This window comes from Tachypleus tridentatus, chromosome 9 (assembly GCF_004210375.1).
Source record: "Tachypleus tridentatus isolate NWPU-2018 chromosome 9, ASM421037v1, whole genome shotgun sequence".
Classification (NCBI taxonomy): Eukaryota; Metazoa; Arthropoda; class Merostomata; order Xiphosura; family Limulidae; genus Tachypleus; species Tachypleus tridentatus.
Genome location: NC_134833.1, coordinates 2,659,221 through 2,681,818, shown reverse-complemented (window position 1 = coordinate 2,681,818; position 22,598 = coordinate 2,659,221). Strand labels below are relative to the sequence as shown.

Sequence of the window (22,598 nt, the reverse complement as noted above, 5' to 3'; positions counted from 1 at the left end):
AAATTGATGCAAGACACACCAATAAGAAACAGGAAATATATTTAATGTTCACGATTATTTCATATAACGTGTTAAAAATTTACTAAATTTCTTCTCACACAGTTTTAAAGAGTTTGTATTGGATAACTTACATGCAAACAACATATTACCATAACAATTATCTCTGACATCTTTATTGTGCTTGTAAACGTCGGTGAATAGCACTCAATAAGCTGTATCTGGGAAAGAGTGACCCGTCAAGAACGGCCCGAGGTGGACTGTGGCAAGCCATCTGTGGTGTATCTGGGTAAGAGTGACACGTCAAGCCCGGCCCGAGGTGGACTGTGGCGAGCCATCTGTGGTGTATCTGGGAAAAAATTACACGTCAAGCCCGACCCGAGGTAAACTGTGGCGAGCCATCTGTGGTGTATCTGGGAAAGAGTGACACGTCAAGCCCGACCCGAGGTAAACTGTGCCGAGCCATCTGTGGTGTATCTGGGAAAGAGTGACACGTCAAGCCCGACCAGAGGTAAACTGTGGCGAGCCATCTGTGGTGTATCTGGGAAAGAGTGACACGTCAAGACCGGCCCGAGGTGGACTGTGGCGAGCCATCTGTGGTGTATCTGGGAAAGAGTGCCACCTCAAGCCCGGCCCGAGGTGGACTGTGGCGATCTATCTGTGGTGTATCTGGGAACGAGTGACACATCAAGACCGGCTCGAGGTGGACTGTGGGAGGATGGGATTGATCTTCCTCTGGTTATTTGTCTTGACGAAATATAAGGCAATGTCCCACAAGAATTCAACACAATCCACAACAGTGATGAAAGAGATTCCCATAAAGAGGCCCAAGTTTCCTCCAATATTGGCCATTAGAGTTTCCCACTGTAATAGACAAAGTAGTAACAACGCAAATCTTAAGGAACAGTCCTTTAACTTTTAACTGTATTTGTTAATCATTATGCAGTTGTGAATAAAGATATTATCATGTTAAACTATACTTATTGAATAAAGATCATAAAAAATCCCATTCTAGGAGAAGAGACATGCCTGAAGGTAAATCCAGTAGAAATATTTGTTTAATTTTAATAACTAATAACTGACTACTTAATGTACTTTTTATATAAAATAACACAGAAGTTTTTTACTGTGAAACATAAACGTTTAACAGAGACAACGATGTTTAAGAAGGCTTTGTAACTCACAAGAGCTGGTATGGGTTTTAACACTTTTATTGATAAGCTGAGAAGAACGTTTCGAGCTTTCTAGATCATCTTCAGGTTGACAAAGATGACCTAGGAAGGTCAAACGTTGTTCTCTCCTTATCAGTAAAACTGTTAATAGCCATACCAGCCGTTCTGAAATACATTTTTATTTCAAGTGGGTTTCTCGTCGTCAAGAATAAAGTAAGCTTTGTATTAGTACTTTTGACCTACACATTATATAAAATGCACTCACCTCTCTATACAATGATTTCAACGGTACCTACACATTATATATAATGTACTCACCTCTCTATACAACAATTTCAATGTTACCTACACACTATATATAATGTACTCACCTCTCTATACAATGATTTCAGTGTTACCTACACATTATATATAATGTACTCACCTCTATACAATGATTTCAATGTTACCTACACATTATATATAATGTACTCACCTCTCTATACAATGATTTCAGTGTTACCTACACATTATATATAATGTACTCACCTCTATACAATGATTTCAATGTTACCTACACATTATATATAATGTACTCACCTCTCTATACAACAATTTCAGTGTTACCTACACATCATATATAATGTACTCACCTCTCTATATAATCATTTCAATGTTACCTACACACTATATATAATGTACTCACCTCTATATACAACACTATATTTGTACAGTGTTACCTACACATCATATATAATGTACTCACTTCTCTATATAATCATTTCAGTGTTACCTACACATTATATATAATGTACTCACCTCTCTATACAATATTTTCAGTGTTATCTACACACTATATATAATGTACTCACCTCTCTATACAATGATTTCAGTGTTACCTACACATTATATATAATGTACTCACCTCTATACAATGATTTCAATGTAACCTACACATTATATATAATGTACTCACCTCTCTATACAACAATTTTAGTGTTACCTACACATCATATATAATGTACTCACCTCTCTATATAATCATTTCAATGTTACCTACACACTATATATAATGTACTCACCTCTCTATACAATGATTTCAGTGTTACCTACACATTATATATAATGTACTCACCTCTCTATGTAATCATTTCAATGTTACCTACACATTATATATAATGTACTCACCTCTCTATACAATATTTTCAGTGTTACCTACACACTATATATAATGTACTCACCTCTCTATACAATGATTTCAGTGTTACCTACACATTATATATAATGTACTCACCTCTCTATGTAATCATTTCAATGTTACCTACACATTATATATAATGTACTCACCTGTCTATTGGAATAACTTAACTGAGAATCTTTTATCATGTGTCTGTTGTCTAGTTTGATTCTCGTGGTTGATGTATGAAACTTTTCGTGTTTCAAAACTTAAGATTAACCACAATCTATGACTTTACTGATTGTTTCTACTGATTTGATAATTCTGTTTTCTTTCTATAGTACAACCGGCTCAAGTGTAGGTCTACTGGCTCACACCTTAAGGCCTTCTATAATCTAGCTAGTGTATGACAGTGAAATAGACTTGGTCAATATGTCTTCTTCTGGGATAACATTAATACCTTAAGGCCTTCTATAATCTAGCTAGTGTATGACAGTGAAATAGACTTGGTCAATATGTCTTCTTCTGGGATAACATTAATACCTTAAGGCCTTCTATAATCTAGCTAGTGTATGACAGTGAAATAGACTTGGTCAATATGTCTTCTTCTGGGATAACATTAATACCTTAAGGCCTTCTATAATCTAGCTAGTGTATGACAGTGAAATAGACTTGGTCAATATGTCTTCTTCTGGGATAACATTAATACCTTAAGGCCTTCTATAATCTAGCTAGTGTATGACAGTGAAATAGACTTGGTCAATATGTCTTCTTCTGGGATAACATTAATACCTTAAGGCCTTCTATAATCTAGCTAGTGTATGACAGTGAAATAGACTTGGTCAATATGTCTTCTTCTGGGATAACATTAATACCTTAAGGCCTTCTATAATCTAGGCTTCTATAATCTAGCTGTATGACAGTGAAATAGACTTGGTCAATATGTCTTCTTCTGGGATAACATTAATACCTTAAGGCCTTCTATAATCTAGCTAGTGTATGACAGTGAAATAGACTTGGTCAATATGTCTTCTTCTGGGATAACATTAATACCTTAAGGCCTTCTATAATCTAGCTAGTGTATGACAGTGAAATAGACTTGGTCAATATGTCTTCTTCTGGGATAACATTAATACCTTAAGGCCTTCTATAATCTAGCTAGTGTATGACAGTGAAATAGACTTGGTCAATATGTCTTCTTCTGGGATAACATTAATACCTTAAGGCCTTCTATAATCTAGCTAGTGTATGACAGTGAAATAGACTTGGTCAATATGTCTTCTTCTGGGATAACATTAATACCTTAAGGCCTTCTATAATCTAGCTAGTGTATGACAGTGAAATAGACTTGGTCAATATGTCTTCTTCTGGGATAACATTAATACCTTAAGGCCTTCTATAATCTAGCTAGTGTATGACAGTGAAATAGACTTGGTCAATATGTCTTCTTCTGGGATAACATTAATACCTTAAGGCAGTGAAATAGACTTGGTCAATATGTCTTCTGGGATAATCTAGCTAGCTGTATGACAGTGAAATAGACTTGGTCAATATGTCTTCTTCTGGGATAACATTAATACCTTAAGGCCTTCTATAATCTAGCTAGTGTATGACAGTGAAATAGACTTGGTCAATATGTCTTCTTCTGGGATAACATTAATTACCTTCTATAATCTAGCTAGTGTATGACAGTGAAATAGACTTGGTCAATATGTCTTCTTCTGGGATATCCTTAAGGCCTTCTATAATCTAATGTGTATGACAGTGAAATAGACTTGGTCAATATGTCTTCTTCTGGGATAACATTAATACCTTAAGGCCTTCTATAATCTAGCTAGTGTATGACAGTGAAATAGACTTGGTCAATATGTCTTCTTCTGGGATAACATTAATACCTTAAGGCCTTCTATAATCTAGCTAGTGTATGACAGTGAAATAGACTTGGTCAATATGTCTTCTTCTGGGATAACATTAATACCTTAAGGCAGTGAAATAGACTTCTATAATCTAGCTAGTGTATGACAGTGAAATAGACTTGGTCAATATGTCTTCTTCTGGGATAACATTAATACCTTAAGGCCTTCTATAATCTAGCTAGTGTATGACAGTGAAATAGACTTGGTCAATATGTCTTCTTCTGGGATAACATTAATACCTTAAGGCCTTCTATAATCTAGCTAGTGTATGACAGTGAAATAGACTTGGTCAATATGTCTTCTTCTGGGATAACATTAATACCTTAAGGCCTTCTATAATCTAGCTAGTGTATGACAGTGAAATAGACTTGGTCAATATGTCTTCTTCTGGGATAACATTAATACCTTAAGGCCTTCTATAATCTAGCTAGTGTATGACAGTGAAATAGACTTGGTCAATATGTCTTCTTCTGGGATAACATTAATACCTTAAGGCCTTCTATAATCTAGCTAGTGTATGACAGTGAAATAGACTTGGTCAATAGACAGCTAGCTCAGGTAGTCCTCATGTAGCTTTACGTATCTTACATCACGGACAACTAGCTCAGGTAGTCCTCATGTAGCTTTACTTATCTTACATTACGGACAGCAAGCTCAGGTAGTCCTCATGTAGCTTCACTTATCTTACATTACGGACAGCTAGCTCAGGTAGTCCTCATGTCGCTTAGTCACTTATTATCTTACATTACGGACAGCTAGCTCAGGTAGTCCTCATGTAGCTTTACTTATCTTACATTACGGACAGCTAGCTCAGGTAGTCCTCATGTAGCTTTACTTATCTTACATTACGGACAGCAAGCTCAGGTAGTCCTCATGTAGCTTCTACTTATCTTCATGTAGCTTTACATTACGGACAGCTAGCTCAGGTAGTCCTCATGTAGCTTATCACTTATCTTACATTACGGACAGCTAGCTCAGGTAGTCCTCATGTCGCTTCACTTATCTTACATTACGGACAACTAGCTCAGGTAGTCCTGATGTAGCTTTATGTAGCTTTACTTATCTTACATTACGGACAGCTAGCTCAGGTAGTCCTCATGTAGCTTTACTTATCTTACATTACGGACAGCTAGCTCAGGTAGTCCTCATGTAGCTTCACTTATCTTACATTACGGACAGCTAGCTCAGGTAGTCCTCATGTAGCTTTACTTATCTTACATTACGGACAGCTAGCTCAGGTAGTCCTCATGTAGCTTTACTTATCTTACATTACGGACAGCTAGCTCAGGTAGTCCTCATGTAGCTTTACGTATCTTACACGGACAGCTAGCTCAGGTAGTCTTACATTACGGACAGCTAGCTCAGGTAGTCCTCATGTAGCTTCACTTATCTTACATTACGGACAACTAGCTCAGGTAGTCCTCATGTAGCTTCACTTATCTTACATTACGGACAACTAGCTCAGGTAGTCCTCATGTAGCTTCACTTATCTTACATTACGGACAGCTAGCTCAGGTAGTCCTCATGTAGCTTCACTTATCTTACATTACGGACAACTAGCTCAGGTAGTCCTCATGTAGCTTCACTTATCTTACATTACGGACAACTAGCACAGGTAGTCCTCATGTAGCTTCACTTATCTTACATTACGGACAACTAGCTCAGGTAGTCCTCATGTAGCTTCACTTATCTTACATTACGGACAGCTAGCTCAGGTAGTCCTCATGTAGCTTTACGCGAAATTCAATTCACGCGAAAACAAACAAACTTTGACAGCTTAAATGATATAATTACAAAATAAATAGCTTTTCAAAATGCCACCTAGTAGCACCACATTAAACCAATTTCAAATACCTATGGTGGGCAAAGCACAGACAGCTACTGGTGTAGCTCTGTGAGTGGACCCAAAGAAACAAAGACAATCTTCAATAAGATAACGATAAATAATAATAAACTACTAGAAATAATAAAGTATTAAAAAGTGGTATATTTGTTAACTAAAAGAGATGTTTATTTAAAGAAACAGAAACATGTGATATATTAAAACTAATAATTATTAAAATAAATAAATGCAATATCTAATTTAAAATAACTGAAAATTGATATATAAAGTGCTTGTTCAGTTAATCTGTAAATAATTCGTTTTTCAACTTGCATGTTTCTTTCGCCAACACATCACAAATTCTGTCGAGTGCCATTGATGCTGTATTGCCATTATAAACAGGATGAAAACATCCACATTCAAGTTCTATGTGATATCCTAAACACGTTCTCTCGCACACCTGTAAAAATGAAAATAAACAGCAGATTATTTTAAAGTACTCTAAACCAAACGAAGTAGAACATAATAATGCAGGTGTTTTAATGTATTCTCAATCTTACTATAAGTGTAACGGTACACATGTTTTAAGTTAATCTTTACTGATAACCTAACAATAGAAGTACTTGAATGTATTCTAAATCTTACTGAGAACCTACCAATATAAATATTTTGGTGTATACTGGATCTCAGTGAGAACCTAACAATACAAGTATTTTAAAGTATTCTGAATCTTATTGATAACCTAACAATACAAATATTTTGATGTATACTGAGTCTTACCAAGAACCTAACAATACAAGTATTTTAAAGTATTCGGAATCTTATTGATAATCTAACAATACAAATATTTTGATGTATACTGAGTCTTACTAAGAACCTAACAATACAAGTATTTTAATGTATTCTGAATCTTATTGATAATCTAACAATACAAATATTTTGATGTATACTGAGTCTTACTAAGAACCTAACAATACAAGTATTTGAAAGCATTCTGAATCTTACTGAAAATTTTACAATACAAGTGTTTTAATGTATTATGAATGTTACTAAAATGTAACAATACAAGTGTTTTAGCGTATATTGAACCTTACTAAAAACCTAGTAATACAACTATTTTAAATGTGATCTGAATCTTACTGATGATGTAACAATAGTATTTTAATGTATTCTGAATATTACTAAAACCTAACAATAGAAGTATTTTAATGTATTCTGAATCTTACTATAAACCGAACTATAGATGTATTTTAATGTATTCTGAATCTTACTGAAAACCTAACATAACAATTATTTAAACGTACTTTGAAACTTACAAAAAACCTAGCAATACAAGTATTTAAATGATTCTGAATCTTACTGAAAACCTAACAAAACAATTATTTAAACGTAATTTGCAACTTACTAAGGACCTAACAATACTTGTATTTTAATGTAAACTGAATCTTGCTAAAATTTTAACATACATGTATTATAATGTGTTCTGGATGTTACTAAGAACCTAACAATACAAGTATTTTAATGTATTTTGAATCTTACTGAGAACCTGATAACAAAAATATTTTAATGTATTCCGAATTGTATTGAGAATCTATTAATACAAGTATTTGAATGTATTCTGAGTCTTACTGAGAACCTCACAATACAAATTTTTAACGTATTCTAAATCCTAATAAAAATGTAATAATACAAATGTTTTAATGTATTATGAATGTTACTGAAAATGTAACAATACAAGTGTTTTAACGTATATTAAAACTTATTGAGAACCTAGTAATACAAGTATTTTAATGTATTCTGAATCATGCTAAAAATATAACAATACAAGTATTTTAATGTATTCTTAAACTTTCTGAGAACCTAACAATAGAAGTGTTTTAATCCAATCTCAAGCTTGCTGAGAACTTAAGAATACAAGTATTTTAATGTAGTCTCAATCTTTCGGAGTACCTAACAATACAAGTGTTTTAATGTTCTCTGAATCTTACTAAGAACCTAACAATAGAAATGTTTTAATGTAATCTGAATCTTACTGATAAATGAATAATAAAAGTATTTAATGTATTCTCAAGCTTACTCAGAATCAAACAATAAAAGTGTTTTAATGTATTCTGAATCTTACTGAGAACCTAACAATATAATTGTTTTAATGTATTCTGAAACTTAATGACGGCGTAACAATAAAAGTATTTTGATGTTTTTCGAATCTAACTGATAAAGTAAGAAATATATTAATGTATTCTGAATCTTACTGAAACCCTTACGATACTAACAACTTATTGTATTATGAAAAATACTGAGAATATAACAATATAAGAGTGTGAAATTATTCTGAATCTTACTAAAATCTAAAAATATAAGTGTTTTACTGTATTTGGAATCTTACTGAGAACCAAACAATACAAGTATTTCAATGTATTCTTAATTTTACTAAAATCTAGCCATACAAATGTTTTAATGTATTTTGAATCTTACTGGAACCTGACAATACAAATATTTTAATGTATTCTGAATCTTACTGATAATCTAACAGTACAAGTATTTGAATGTATTTTGAAACTAATTGAGAACATAACGATATAAGTATATGAATGTATTTTCAATATTACTATAAATCTAATAATACAAATTTCTAATGTATTCTGAACCTTATTGACAACCTAACAATATACGTATTTTAATATATTCTAAATCTTACTGAAAACCTTAAATATAAATATTTTTATGTATTCTGAATCTTACTGATAACATAACAATACAAGTTTTATATATATTCTGAATCATTCTAACATCTAACAATACAAGTGGTTTAATATATTTTTAACCTTACTGAGAATCTAACAATACACGTATTTTAAATCTTACTGAGACCCTAACAATACACGTATTTTAAATCTTACTGAGATCCTAACAATACACGTATTTTAAATCTTACTGAGACCCTAACAATACATATTTTAAATCTTACTGAGACCCTAACAATACACGTATTTTAAATCTTACTGAGAGCCTAACAACACAAGTATTTGAATGTATTCCGAATCTTAATGAGACCCCAAAAATATAAGTATTTCAATGTATTCTCAATCCTACTGAGAAACTAAGAGTACAAGGAATTTAATATATTCTATATCTTACTGACCATCTAATAATACAAGTATTTGAATGTATCCTAAATCTTACTAAAATCTAACAATGCAAGTGTTTTAATGTGTTCTAAATCTTACTGAGAACCTAACAATAGAAGTGCTTTCATATATTCTGAAATTTACTGATAAGTGAACAATACAAGTATTTGAATGTATTATGAATATTATTGAGAATGTAACAATACAAGTATGTTAATGCATTCTGAATGTTACTGAGTACCTAACAATAGAAGAATTTGAATGTGTTCTGAATCTTACTAAAATGTAATTATACATATGTTCTAATGTATTCTGACTCTTAGTGAGAACGTAAAAATACCAGTATTTTAATATGTCCTTGAATCTCACTGAGAAAATAACAGAACAAGTATTTGAAAGTATTCTGAATCTAGCTGAGAACCTAGTAATAGAGGTATATGAATGTATCCTGAATATTACTAAAAATCAAATAATACAAGATTTTAATGTATTCTGATCCTTATTGAGAACCTAGCACTATACGTATTTTAATATATTTTAAATCTTACTGAGAACCTAACAATACAAATTTTTTAATATATTCCAAATCTTACTAAAAATCTAACAAAACAAGCATTTTATTGTATTCTGAATTTTACTGAGAACCTAAACATAAGAGTATTTGAATGTATTCTGAATCTCACTAAATATCTAACAATAGAAGTGTTTTGATGCATTGTGAACCTAACTGAGAACTTAACTATACAAGTATTTGAATTCATTGTAAATATTACTGACAACCCAACAATCCAAGTATTGGAATGTATTCTGAATCTTACTGAAAACCTAACAACAATGAAAAATGAATCTATCTAAAAATGTAACATACGCGTATTTCAAAATGTTCTGAATCTTACTAAGAGCCTTACAATGCAAGTTTTTTAATGTAAACTGATTATAGCTAAAAATGGAACATACATGTGTTTAATGAGATCTGAATGATACTAAAAACCTAACAACACAAGTATTTTAAAGTATTCTATTTTTTACTGATAACTTAACAATAGAAGTATTTGAATGTATTCTGAATCTTACTAAGAAGCTAATAAGAAAAAAATATATTTTACTGTATTCCGTATTTTACTGTGAATCAAAAATACAAGTATTTGAATGCATTGTTAAATTTACTGACACCCTAAGAATATTAACAGTCTAATGTATTATGAGAAATACCGAGAACATAACAATATCAGAATATCAAAGTATTCTAAATCTTACTAAAATCTAAAAATATCAGTGTTTTAATGTATTGTGAATCTTACTGATAACCTGATAGTACAAGTATTTGAATGTATTTTGAATCTAACGAAGAATCTAACAATATAACTATATGAATGTATTTTGAATATTACTAAAAATCTAACAATACAAGTTTTAATGTATTCTGAACCATATTGACAACCTAACGATATGCGTATTTTAATGTATTATAAATCTTACTGAGAACCTTAAATACAAATATTTTTATGTATTCTGAATCTTACTGAGACCTTAAGAATACAAGTATTTGAATATATTATGAATGCTACAGAGAACCTAACAGAACAAGCAATGTAATGTATTCTGAAAAATACAGAGAACGTAAGAATATGAATCTATTCTGAATCTTACTGAGAACGTAACAATACAATTATTTTAATATATGCTGAATCTTACCGATAACCTAAAAATACAAGTATTTTAATGTTTTCTGAATCTTGCTTTAAATCTAACAATACAAGTGTTTTAATGTGTTTTGAACTTTACTGAAAATCTAAGAATACAAGTATTCGAATGTATTCTGAATCTTACTGAGAACCTGACAGTACAATAAATTTAATGTATTCAGAAAAATACTGAGAATGTTAAAATATAAGAATATGAATTTATTCTGAATGTTTCTAAAATCTAGCAATAAAAATGTTTTAATGTATTGTGAACCTCACTGAGAACCTAACAATTCAAATATTTAAATGTATTCTGAATATTAATTGGAACGTATGAACAAAAATATTTTAATGTATTCCGAATTTTACTGAGAACCTAACAATACAAGTTACTTGATTACTTGCGTTGGCCAGTGGGCATTCTGGAGGGTGTGTCTAGCGGGCCACAAATCCTCTTCGCCTTATCCATTCCGGTCAACAGAAGGTCGAATGTACTTCTGCTAATGTTACCGATGATCAGCTGATTCCTGCGACATCTGTATAGGACTTTGTTATGGATGTTACGAGAGATCCCAAAAGTGGTCCTGAGGATGAGAATTATAATTATTTCTTCTGAGTGCATGAGAGACTCTCTGATGCTCTGGTGTGTTGATTGCAGGGACAAGAGTGTTATATATTGAGGAAAGAGTGACATGTTTGTTGGTTCTGCTGCTACTTCAAGTTGATTAGCCTTCCCATTAAACTTGACACCATTGTGGTCTGAAACATACACAAAGGTGGGATATTTATCATGGAGATAAGATGCAGCCTCTCTCCATCCATCAGGTAGCCAGATACTCTGGATTCTCCGCAACACTGCCATGGAGTCGGTGGCAAACACAACTGTGGTGACATTAGGGGATTCTCGAACAAGCCATCCAAGAGTTTGCTTGACAGCATCAAGTTCCATCCTTGTGCTGGTTGTGTACAGGGTGCATGCTCCATTCTTCTCAGTTATGGGTGTGCCAACCAGAAAAGTAGCAAATACCCAACATGCTCTGATTATCGCTGGTGTGTACGAGCCGTCTGTTGCAATGATGAGATATCCCTTCTGGACAAGTTCCTGGAACATCTCCTGGCATACCGCTCCGCTGCACCATGAGACCACTCTCTACAGTCTCTGCTAAACCTGACAATTACTGCAGGTTCCCACGGATATTCCTCTTATGCAGAGCAAAGTCATGGAAGTTGGTTGGATAGGGAATATAAATTGCAGATTTTCTTGCAAGTCAGAGAAGTTTCTTTAAACAACGACATCCTCTTTAGATGAGACCTAGAAGCTACTTCAAGTCTTGTGTGGCGTAGAGAACGTCGTTGTTGGTTGGATAGTTCAGCAGTGAAAGAGTACTCCCTTATAAGGATTTGAAGTCCATGCCTAATATTTTGCCAAGATTTGACAAACTGTATGGCTCTTAATGATGTTTGCCTTCTATGATACTTGGGAATCCAGCGAGCTGATGGAGTGCTGGCACTGGACTTGATTTGGTGCAACCCGTAATGATCCTTACTCAGTTGATTTTTGCTGAGTTGTACAAAGATAAATGCATAATCAACCACTGAAAGCTCAAGGCTACTATAGAGCATGTTGAAGTGACATTCCTTAGCATGCGTACCTTTTGCGGAACGAAGACCATTCATTTCTTTCGTGGCTCTAACAATGAGTTCATCCACATGCCTTAAAAGTTCATTTGTATGTCAAACACAATGCCTAGATAGCACAATGAGCCCTCCTCTGTAGTTTCTGTGCTTCCAAAGGTTGTAATGGGAATATCTGATGTGTCAGCACGGTTGTTGATAGTAAAAACAGTGCTTTGACCTTTTTTGGATTAATCAGCACGCCATTATCTTTACATCAGTCTCTTATTTATTGCAGCCTGGGTTGAATCCTACTTGTGATCATTTCTGTAGATATCCCACTGGTATGAATCAAGATGTTATAAACAAAGGTTTTGATTCCGATATCAGAAGAAGAGGTTTAATGTGTTTTGAATTTTATTGATAATCTAATAATACAAGTATTTGAATGTATTCAGAATTTTACTAAGAACCTAACAATACATTTATTTTAATATATTCTGAATCTTACTGAGAACGTAACAATACAAGTGTTTTAATGTATTCTTATTCTTACTCATAAACTAACAATACACGTATTTTAATGTCTTTTGAATCTCACTAAAAATCAAACAATTCAAGTGTGTTAGTGTATTCTGCATCTTACTAAAAATTTAATAGTACAGGTGTTTTAGTGTATTCTGAGCCTTACTGAGAATCTAACAACACAAGGATTTGAATGTATTCTGAATCTAACTAAAAATCTAATAGTATAAATATTTTAATATATTTTGAATGTCACTGAAAACCTAACAATTTTACTAAAAATGTAAGAATAAAAGTATTTTAATGTATTCTGAATCTTACTAAAAATCTAACAATAGAAGTGTTTTAATATATTCTGAAACTTACTGTAAACCTAACAATACATGTATTTAAATGTAATCTGAATCTTACCGAAAACATAACAAAACAAGTATTTAAACATATTTTGAACCTTACTAAGAACCTAACAATACATGTATTTTAAAGTAAACTGAATATTGCTAAAATTGTAGCAATACAAGTGTTTAACGTATATTGAACCTCACTATGAACCTAGTAATACAACTATTTTAATATATTCTTAATGTAACTAAAATCCTAACAATAGAAGTATTTTAATGTATTCTGAATCTCACTGTGAACCTGACAATACATTTATTTTTGTATGTTCTTATTCTCATGAAGAACAATACAAGTATTTTAATGTAATCTGAATCTTTCCAAAAATATATCAGTACTTGTATTTTGATGTATTGTGAATCTTACTAAAAATCTAACAATACACTTATTTTAATGTCATCTTAATCTCACTAAAGACTAACAAAACATGTGTTTCAATGTGCTCTGAATCTTACTAAAAATGTAACAATACAAGTGTTTTAATGCAATGTGAATCTTACTAAAGTCTAACAATACTTGTTTTTTAACATTAAAATATTCCGAATCTTATTATGAAGGAAGAGTACAATTATTTCAATGTATACTGACTCGTACTAAAAACCATGAATATAAGTATTTTGATATATTCTGAATCTTACTAAAAATCTAACAATTCAAGTGTTTTAATGAAATCTGAATATGAATATGAACGACATAAAATTGTGAAATTTATATGTTATTTGGATGTGACGACCTAAGTCACACGTGTATTTTAACTGATAGAATATAATTGCTTACAGAAGTCCTATATTTCTCTTCTTTGGAACTAAACTTCAGATTAGAAAAGTCCCTGAAACATTTGCTCCATGGCTCGCCTAGCCTGTTTATATCGTGTATTTTAACTTCGAGCTCAGTCTGGTCGTTGTATTTTATGTTGAAGCCAGTTTCAGACATGAGAGGAGTAATATCTGGCTCGTGGATGGCCACTCGGACTCCCATCTGACGACTATAGAGATCTAAGTAGTCTTCATTTCCAGGTTGTCCAGTCAGGAGAAGGCGTAAACCTGTAAGTTGTTTTCTGGAGTTAGTGAAAGATATAGAGTGTAAGTTCCTGACGTAACTAGTGTCTTATCTTAATGCAGAGATTTGAAGATTTATGTTTTGAACTTGTAATATATATTTCTAATAAGAAGAATTAAATCTGAATACTCATATGCACTCGCTCTTATAACTTCTGAAATATAGAAAGTAAACTGAATAATATATATTGAATATATAATTATTTGTAATTAATTAATATACTTCGATTATTGACTTCCGTTACAGAAACAATAATTCTTGATTCATTTCAGTTATTGGTGCAAAGGCTAACGAAAGTAACGTTTTCAAGTTACTATTCTTGAGTCGCAGAAAAGAATACTTTCTTATTAGAAGAAGGTACTTTTATTACAAAGTTAGATATAGACACTTTCTTGTATTAACGATGTTAATAAAACATTATCTCACAGATATGTTACCATAATATATTTTCTACAATAATTGTCTTCACAGTGGTTTTAAAACCTTATTTTCTAAGTGTAAAACTTCCCAAACCATCTATCTGTGATTTTTCGTTGTGAGTATTAATCTTTTACATTTTCTCTGAGTAGAATTATCTGTTTTGGATGTAGTTACTGTATTTTTTAATATCATGCTACAAACTGTTTTTCAACGTTATTAAAGCTAGAAATTATTTTAAAAGAATTACTTTCGTTGATGAAGAAACTTACCCCAGTTACTACCGAAAACAGTCGTATGTTTGTGTCCACCACTTGCACTTTTTCCGTGGTTAAACGAAAAACATTTACCGAATTCTGGATCAACGAACTCATAGAAGTCTCTGTGGATTTAGGAACAGTTTTGTTCATCGTTGGAGATCAGTCAGTGTATGGTAATAAAATAAAAGAAAGATGAATTACATAACAAGTTCAATCGACACATAAAATATTCATTAATTATAAATATCACAAAATGAAATGTTTCAAAAGGTTCGTTTTAAATATAAAAAATTGTAATTACAAAAACTATCACTTTCTTAAGATGAATACTCCAATATTAAACTTGAATTTAGTTTTCCTACACTTCAGGTCAGAAAAGATGTTGACCTATCAACTGTACTTGAATAAACGATCCAATATTGTTAACATGAATTTTAAAAGATGTTAAAAACACAAATTTACTTATTTTTTGTTTTAAAGCGCAATTTCTGGTGTAGGACTTGAGTAAATAATACTAGTAATGTCTTATAAATACTTTTTATAATAGGTGTTGAATGACATAATTCTTATAATCAATTATATATATAATTTTGATATATCTGTTGAGGAGCATTATATTTATAATCCATTGTTTAAATAATTTTAATATAGGCGTTTAGTAACACGATCCTTATAATCCATTGCATAAATAATTGTAATGTAAGTGAAGAGTAACAAAGTCATTATAACCCATTGTATAAATAATTTTTAATTTAGCTGTTGAGTAAAATTATTTTTATAACCTGTTGTATAAATAATTGTAATGTAGGTATTGATAAACATAATCCTTATAATCTATTGTATAAATAATTATAAAGTAGGGGTTGAGTAACGATCTATAAAATTCATTGTATAAACAATTTTAATGTAGGTGTTGAATAACTTATTAATTTATTGTATAAGTAACTTTAAGGTAGATGTTGAGTAATATAATAATTATAATAAACTGTATAAATAATTTTAATGTAGGTATAGAGAAACATAATCCTTATAATAAATTGTATAAATAATTTTCAATATAGGTTTAAGTAACATAATCCTTGCATAAACATTTTATATCTAGCTGCTTAGCAACATAATCATTATAATCCACTGTATCAATAATTTTTAATGTAGCTGTTCAGTAATATGATTCTTATAATCTATTATATAAATAATTATAATGTAGGTGTTCAGAAATGTAATCCTTATAATCTATTGTATAAATAATTTTAATGTAGGTCTTCAGTAACATAATCATAATAATCCAAGGTATAAATAATTTTCAAGTTAGTTGTTGAATAACATAATCGTCGTAATCCATTGTACAAATAATTATATTGTAGGTGTTGAGTAACATAATCCCTATTATTCATTCTATAACTAATTTTTAATGTAGATGTTGAGTAACATAATCCTTGTAACTCGTTGTATATATAATTTTCCGTCAGGCGTGGCCTAGCATGGCCAAGCATGTTAAGGCGTGCGAATCGTAATCTGAGGGTCGCGGGTTCGCAGCCCCGTCGCGCCAAACATGCTCGCCCTCCAAACCGTAGGGGCGTTATAAGGTGACGGTCAATCCCACTATTCGTTTGTAAAAGAGTAGTCCAAGAGTTGGCGGTGGGTGGTGATGACTAGCTGCCTTTCCTATAGTCTTACACTGCTAAATTAGGAACTGCTAGTACAGATAGCCCTCGAGTAGCTTTGTACTAGCGGGGGGCAGGTGTTGAATAACATAATCCTTATAATCCATTGTATAAATGATTATAATGTAGGTATTGAGTAAAATATCCTTAAAAATAACTTTATTAATAAATTATAATATAGGTGCTACATCTACAATACACAGTTTCAAACAAATTCAGGTCATGAATATAAATTAACAAAGGCTTCCAGCATTTATCCTGACAATTCTTTCTTTCATAGTGACCCACGAAAAGTGTTAATTGTTAGGACCAGCAGTTCTGATTTCACGGTGTCAGTAAATTCGATTAATTAGCTGTATCAATAATATTGGACAAAAAAATCAAACCACCTTTAACGATAAAAATTGCAACAAATTGTCAAATACACAAGAAAACGACAATTAGACAGTTAGATAACATTCCGCTAGTATCTTAGCAGCACCTTTACTTAACAATGAGAGTTTACACTAAATGTTCTATGTGAATTTGATAACCTATACTACATAGCATGATAACCACAGATTGCAGGCCTTAAATAAAAACTAGTAGGGTAAAATCGGGGTAGAAAATAATCAAGTGTATAAGATAAGACTAAGAATGTTATCATTTTGTTTCCTAGGTATTTTTTTTAGATCTTTAACAGATCACAAACGTCAGGACCACATGAAGTTTAAAAAATTAACAGATCACATACATTAGGATTACATGATATTTTATAAATTTTTAACAGATCACTAACACTAGGATTACATGATGTTTTATCAATCCTTAACAGATCACTAACACTAAGATTACATGATGTTTTATCAATCTTTAACAGATCACTAACACTAGGATTACATGATGTTTTATAAATTTTTAACAGATCACTAACACTAGGATTACATGATGTTTTATAAATTTTTAACAGATCACTAACACTAGGATTACATGATGTTGTACAAATTTTAAATGGATCGTTAACATTAGGATTATATGATATTTTATAAATCTCTAACAGATCATTACATGAAAATTACGTAATGTTTCATAAATCTTTATCAGATCACGAACATTAAGATTACATGATTTTATAAATATTTAACAATTCACAAACATTAGCATTCCATGATCCTTTGTAAAACTGTAACAGATCATTAACATCAGGATGACATGATAATTAATAAATATTTATCATATCACTAAAATTAGAATTTCATGATCTATTATAAATACTAAAAATATTACAAACATTAGGATTACATGATGTTTATAAATCTTTAACAAATCATTAACAATAGGATTATACGGTGTTTTATAATTTTTTACAGGTCTTTAACATTAGTATTATACGTTGTTTTATGTCTTTTAGCATATGATTCATATTAAGATTACATGATGTAAAGAATCCTTAACAGATTGTTAACAACACAATTGCAGGACCATTTATTAATCTTTAAAAAAAAGATCACTAACATTAGGATTATATATTGTTTTATAAATCTTCAAAATATTACTAACATTAGAATTACATGATGTTTTATCAATTTTCAACAAGTCACTAACATTAGGACTAGACGAAGTGTCATAAATCCTTAAAAGACACAAGCATGATATTTGTATATGTTACAAATCTTTAAACTTAACTTGTTCGTTTGTTTGTTTTAGAATTTCGCGCAAAGCTACTCGAGAGCTATTTGCGATAGCCGTCCCTAATTTAGTAGTGTAAGACTAGAGAGAAAAAAATGGTCATCAGCACCCGCCACCAACTCTTGGGCTACTCTTTAGCCAACGAACAGTGAGATTGACCGTCACATTATAACGCTCCTATGACTGAAAGAACGAGCATGTTTGGTGCGACGGGAATTCGAAACCGTGACCTTCGAACGCCTTAATCCACCTGCCCATGCCGGGTCTTAAACATAACTAACATTAGGATTACATGTTATCTTATAATTTTTAATAGATTACTAACATTAGTATTTTATGATTCTATGATGTAAAAAATCTTTAAGAAATCATTAAGAGCAGGATTATAAGACGTTTTATAATTTTTTAAAAAAATCACTAATATTAGGATTACCAGATGTTTTATAAATCCTTATCATATCACTAACATTAGGATTAAATGATGTTTTATAAATCTTTAACAGATAATAATTAACATTCGGGTTACATGATGTGTTATAAACATTTAAGACATCTTTAATATTAGGAATACATTATGTTTTATAAATCTATAACAGATCACTAATATTAGGATTATATGATGTTTTATGAATTTTGAAAAGATCATTATCATTAGGATTACATGACGTTTTACAAACCTTTGACAGATCATTATCATTAGAATTACGCAAAGTTATATAAACGTTTAACAGATGATTAACATTAGGATTATATGATGTTTAATAATTTTTAAAAAGATCAGTAACATAAGGATCATATGTTTTTATAAAACTTTAACAGATCATTAACATCAGGATCACATGACATTTTATTATACTTTAACAGATCACTAACCTTAGAATTAAACGAAGTTTTATAAATCTTTAAATGATCTATAAAAATATGAATTTATGACATTTTGTAAATTTTAACAGATCACAAACATCAGGACTACATGAAGTATTAAAAATGTTCAACAAATAACTAACATTAGGATTATATGATATTTTATAAATATTTAAATGATCACTAACGTTATGATTACATGATGTTTTATAAATCTTTAAACAATCATTAACATTAGGATTACATGTTGTTTTTACAAATCTTTAACAGGTCATTAACATTAGGGTTACATGATGTTTTATAAACCTTTAAGACATCATTAACATTAGGGTCACATGATGTTTTATAAACCTTTAAGACATCATTAACATTAATATTACATGATGTTTTATAAATCTGTAACAGATCACTAATATAAGAATTATATGATGTATTGCAAATTTTAAACTTATCGCTAACATTAGGATTAGATGATGTTTTATAAATCTTAAACAGGTCATTACATCAGGATTGCATTATGCATTATAAACCATTAACAATTCACTAACGTAAGGATTATATGATGTGAAAAATATTTAACAAATCATTAATATTGGAATTATCAGAAGTTTTATAAATCTATTACAAATAATTAACATTAATATTACATGATGTTTAATAAATTCTTAACAGATCACTGATGTTAGGATTACAAAATGTTTTATTATTCTTTACTAGATCACTAACATTATGATTTCATGATCGTTTATAAATTTTTAATACATCACTAACATTATAATTTCATGATAATTTATAAATCTTTAACACATCACTTATATGATGTTATTATATGATGTTTTGCAAATTTAAAACATATCACTGACATTAGGATTAGATGATGTTTTAAAATCTTTGACAGATAAATAGCATTAAGATTACATGATGTTTAATAAATCTTAAAGAGTTCATTCTGACATTAGATGTTTTATTAACATCACTATGTTTAATAAATCTTAGAGATTACTAACATTAGGATTACATAATGTTTAATAAATCTTTCACTGATGACCAAATTTGGATTACATGATGTTTTATAAATTTATTACAGATAACTAACATCAGCATTATATTCGGTTTTATAAATCCTTAACAGATAACTAATATTAGGATTATGTGATTTATATATATCTTTAACAGATCACTAACATGATGATTTATATATATCTTTAACAGATCACTAACATGATGATTTATATATATCTTTAACAGATCACTAACATGATGATTTATATATATCTTTAACAGATCACTAACATGATGATTTATATATATCTTTAACAGATCACTAATATCATGATTTATATATATCTTTAACAGATCACTAACATGATGATTTATATATATCTTTAACAGATCACTAACATGATGATTTATATATATCTTTAACAGATCACTAATATCATGATTTATATATATCTTTAACAGATCACTAATATGATTTACATATATCTTTAACAGATGATGATTTATATATATCTTTAACAGATAACTAATATGATGATTTATATATATCTTTAACAGATCACTAATATGAACTTCTATTCACGAGTGTAAAGAAACATGATTACAACTGGTAAACCCGGCTTTTAATGACATGTTTAAACCAACCTGATTACAACTGGTCATCTCAACTTGTATTCACGTGTGTAAACCAATCTGATTATAACTTGTCAACTCAATGTTTAAACCAACCTGATTACAACTAAACCCGGCTTTAATGACATGTTTAAACCAACCAACATCTCAACTTGTATTCACGTGTGTAAACCAATCTTTATAACTGATCAACCCAACTTCTATTCATATTTGTAAACCAACCGTTTTATAACTGATAAACCCAACTTCTATTCATGTATGTATAACAATCTCATTATAACTGGTCAACCCGACTTCTATTCATGTATGTATAACAATCTCATTATAACTGGTCAACCCAACTTCTATTCACGTGTGTAAACCAACTTGATTATAACTGGTCAACCCGACTTCTATTCATATTTGTAAACCAACTTGATTATAACTGGTCAATCCCACTTGTATTCACGTGTGTAAACCAACTTGATTATAACTGGTCAACCCCACTTCTATTCACGTGTGTAAATAATAGCAGTTAAAACTGGTCAGAACATTTACTCACGTTTCTTTAAGACAATCAGCTCCATTGAAACTACAGGAAGCAACGAATGTGTTAAATCTGTGTCCATATTTATATATGTCGTCAGTGTTTGGTATTAATATCACTCCCATATCAGTCAGGTCGTACGTTTTGGACATTTTTATAACTCTTAGAATGTTATCACCTGTAATATCTTCAGTAGATAAGAACCATGGATAATTATAGGTACTATATACGTTAGGATATGATGTAGACCCTGCTTCGTGTGACGAAGATTCAGGATATGCTGTGGACCCTGTGTTGAGTGACGAATGTTCAGGATATGCTGTGGATTCTGTGTTAAGTGACGAATGTTCAGGATATGCTGTGGATTCTGTGTTAAGTGACGAATATTCAGGATATGCTGTGGATTCTGTGTTGAGTGACGAGTATTTAGGATATGGTGGATATGACGAAAGTTCAGGATATGGATTCTGTGTTAAGTGACGAATGTTCAGGATATGCTGTGGATTCTGTGTTAAGTGACGAATATTCAGGATATGCTGTGGATTCTGTGTTCAGTGACGAGTATTCAGAATATGCTGTGGATTCTGTGTTAAGTGACGAATGTTCAGGATATGCTGTGGATCCTGTGTTGAGTGACGAATGTTCAGGATATGCTGTGGATTCTGTGTTAAGTGACGAATATTCAGGATATGCTGTGGATTCTGTGTTGAGTGACGAGTATTCAGGATATGCTGTGGATTCTGTGTTAAGTGACAAATGTTCAGGATATGCTGTGAATTCTGTGTTGAGTGACGAATGTTCAGGATATGCTGTGAATTCTGTGTTGAGTGACGAATATTCAGGATGTGCTGTGGATTCTGTGTTGAGTGACGAATGTTCAGGATCTGTGGATTCAGGATGTGTGGATTCTGTATTGTGACGAATATTCAGGATGTGCTGTGGATTCTGTGTTGAGCAACTCAGATTTATGAAATATTTTTTCTCCTGCGTGGAGAAATAGAGACTTAGAAAGCGCTCTGGATTCTGTGAAAAGTACTGAAGAATCAGGAATTTCTGTAGATCTTGTGGTAAATAATGAATATACAGGAGTT

General features: G+C 31.1%; 1 protein-coding gene and 1 long non-coding RNA gene across 2 annotated transcripts; both read right to left on the bottom strand.

Annotated features, from left to right (window-relative positions):
* Window positions 1-25: 25 nt before the first annotated feature.
* LOC143224657 (uncharacterized) lies at window positions 26-2,695 on the bottom strand. Its single transcript, XR_013013388.1, has 2 exons — window positions 2,496-2,695; window positions 26-861 (listed from the first exon to the last, which is right to left on the bottom strand). It is a non-coding gene; the product is annotated as an uncharacterized LOC143224657 (long non-coding RNA).
* A 3,669-nt stretch (window positions 2,696-6,364) lies between these two features.
* Window positions 6,365-21,932, bottom strand: LOC143226964 (epithelial sodium channel subunit beta-like). The gene is made up of 4 exons (XM_076458518.1): window positions 21,523-21,932; window positions 15,163-15,272; window positions 14,192-14,457; window positions 6,365-6,523 (listed from the first exon to the last, which is right to left on the bottom strand). The coding sequence occupies exons 1-4, from the start codon at window positions 21,657-21,659 to the stop codon at window positions 6,365-6,367; spliced, it is 672 nt and encodes a 223-aa protein (XP_076314633.1). The 5' UTR covers window positions 21,660-21,932.
* Window positions 21,933-22,598: the final 666 nt, after the last annotated feature.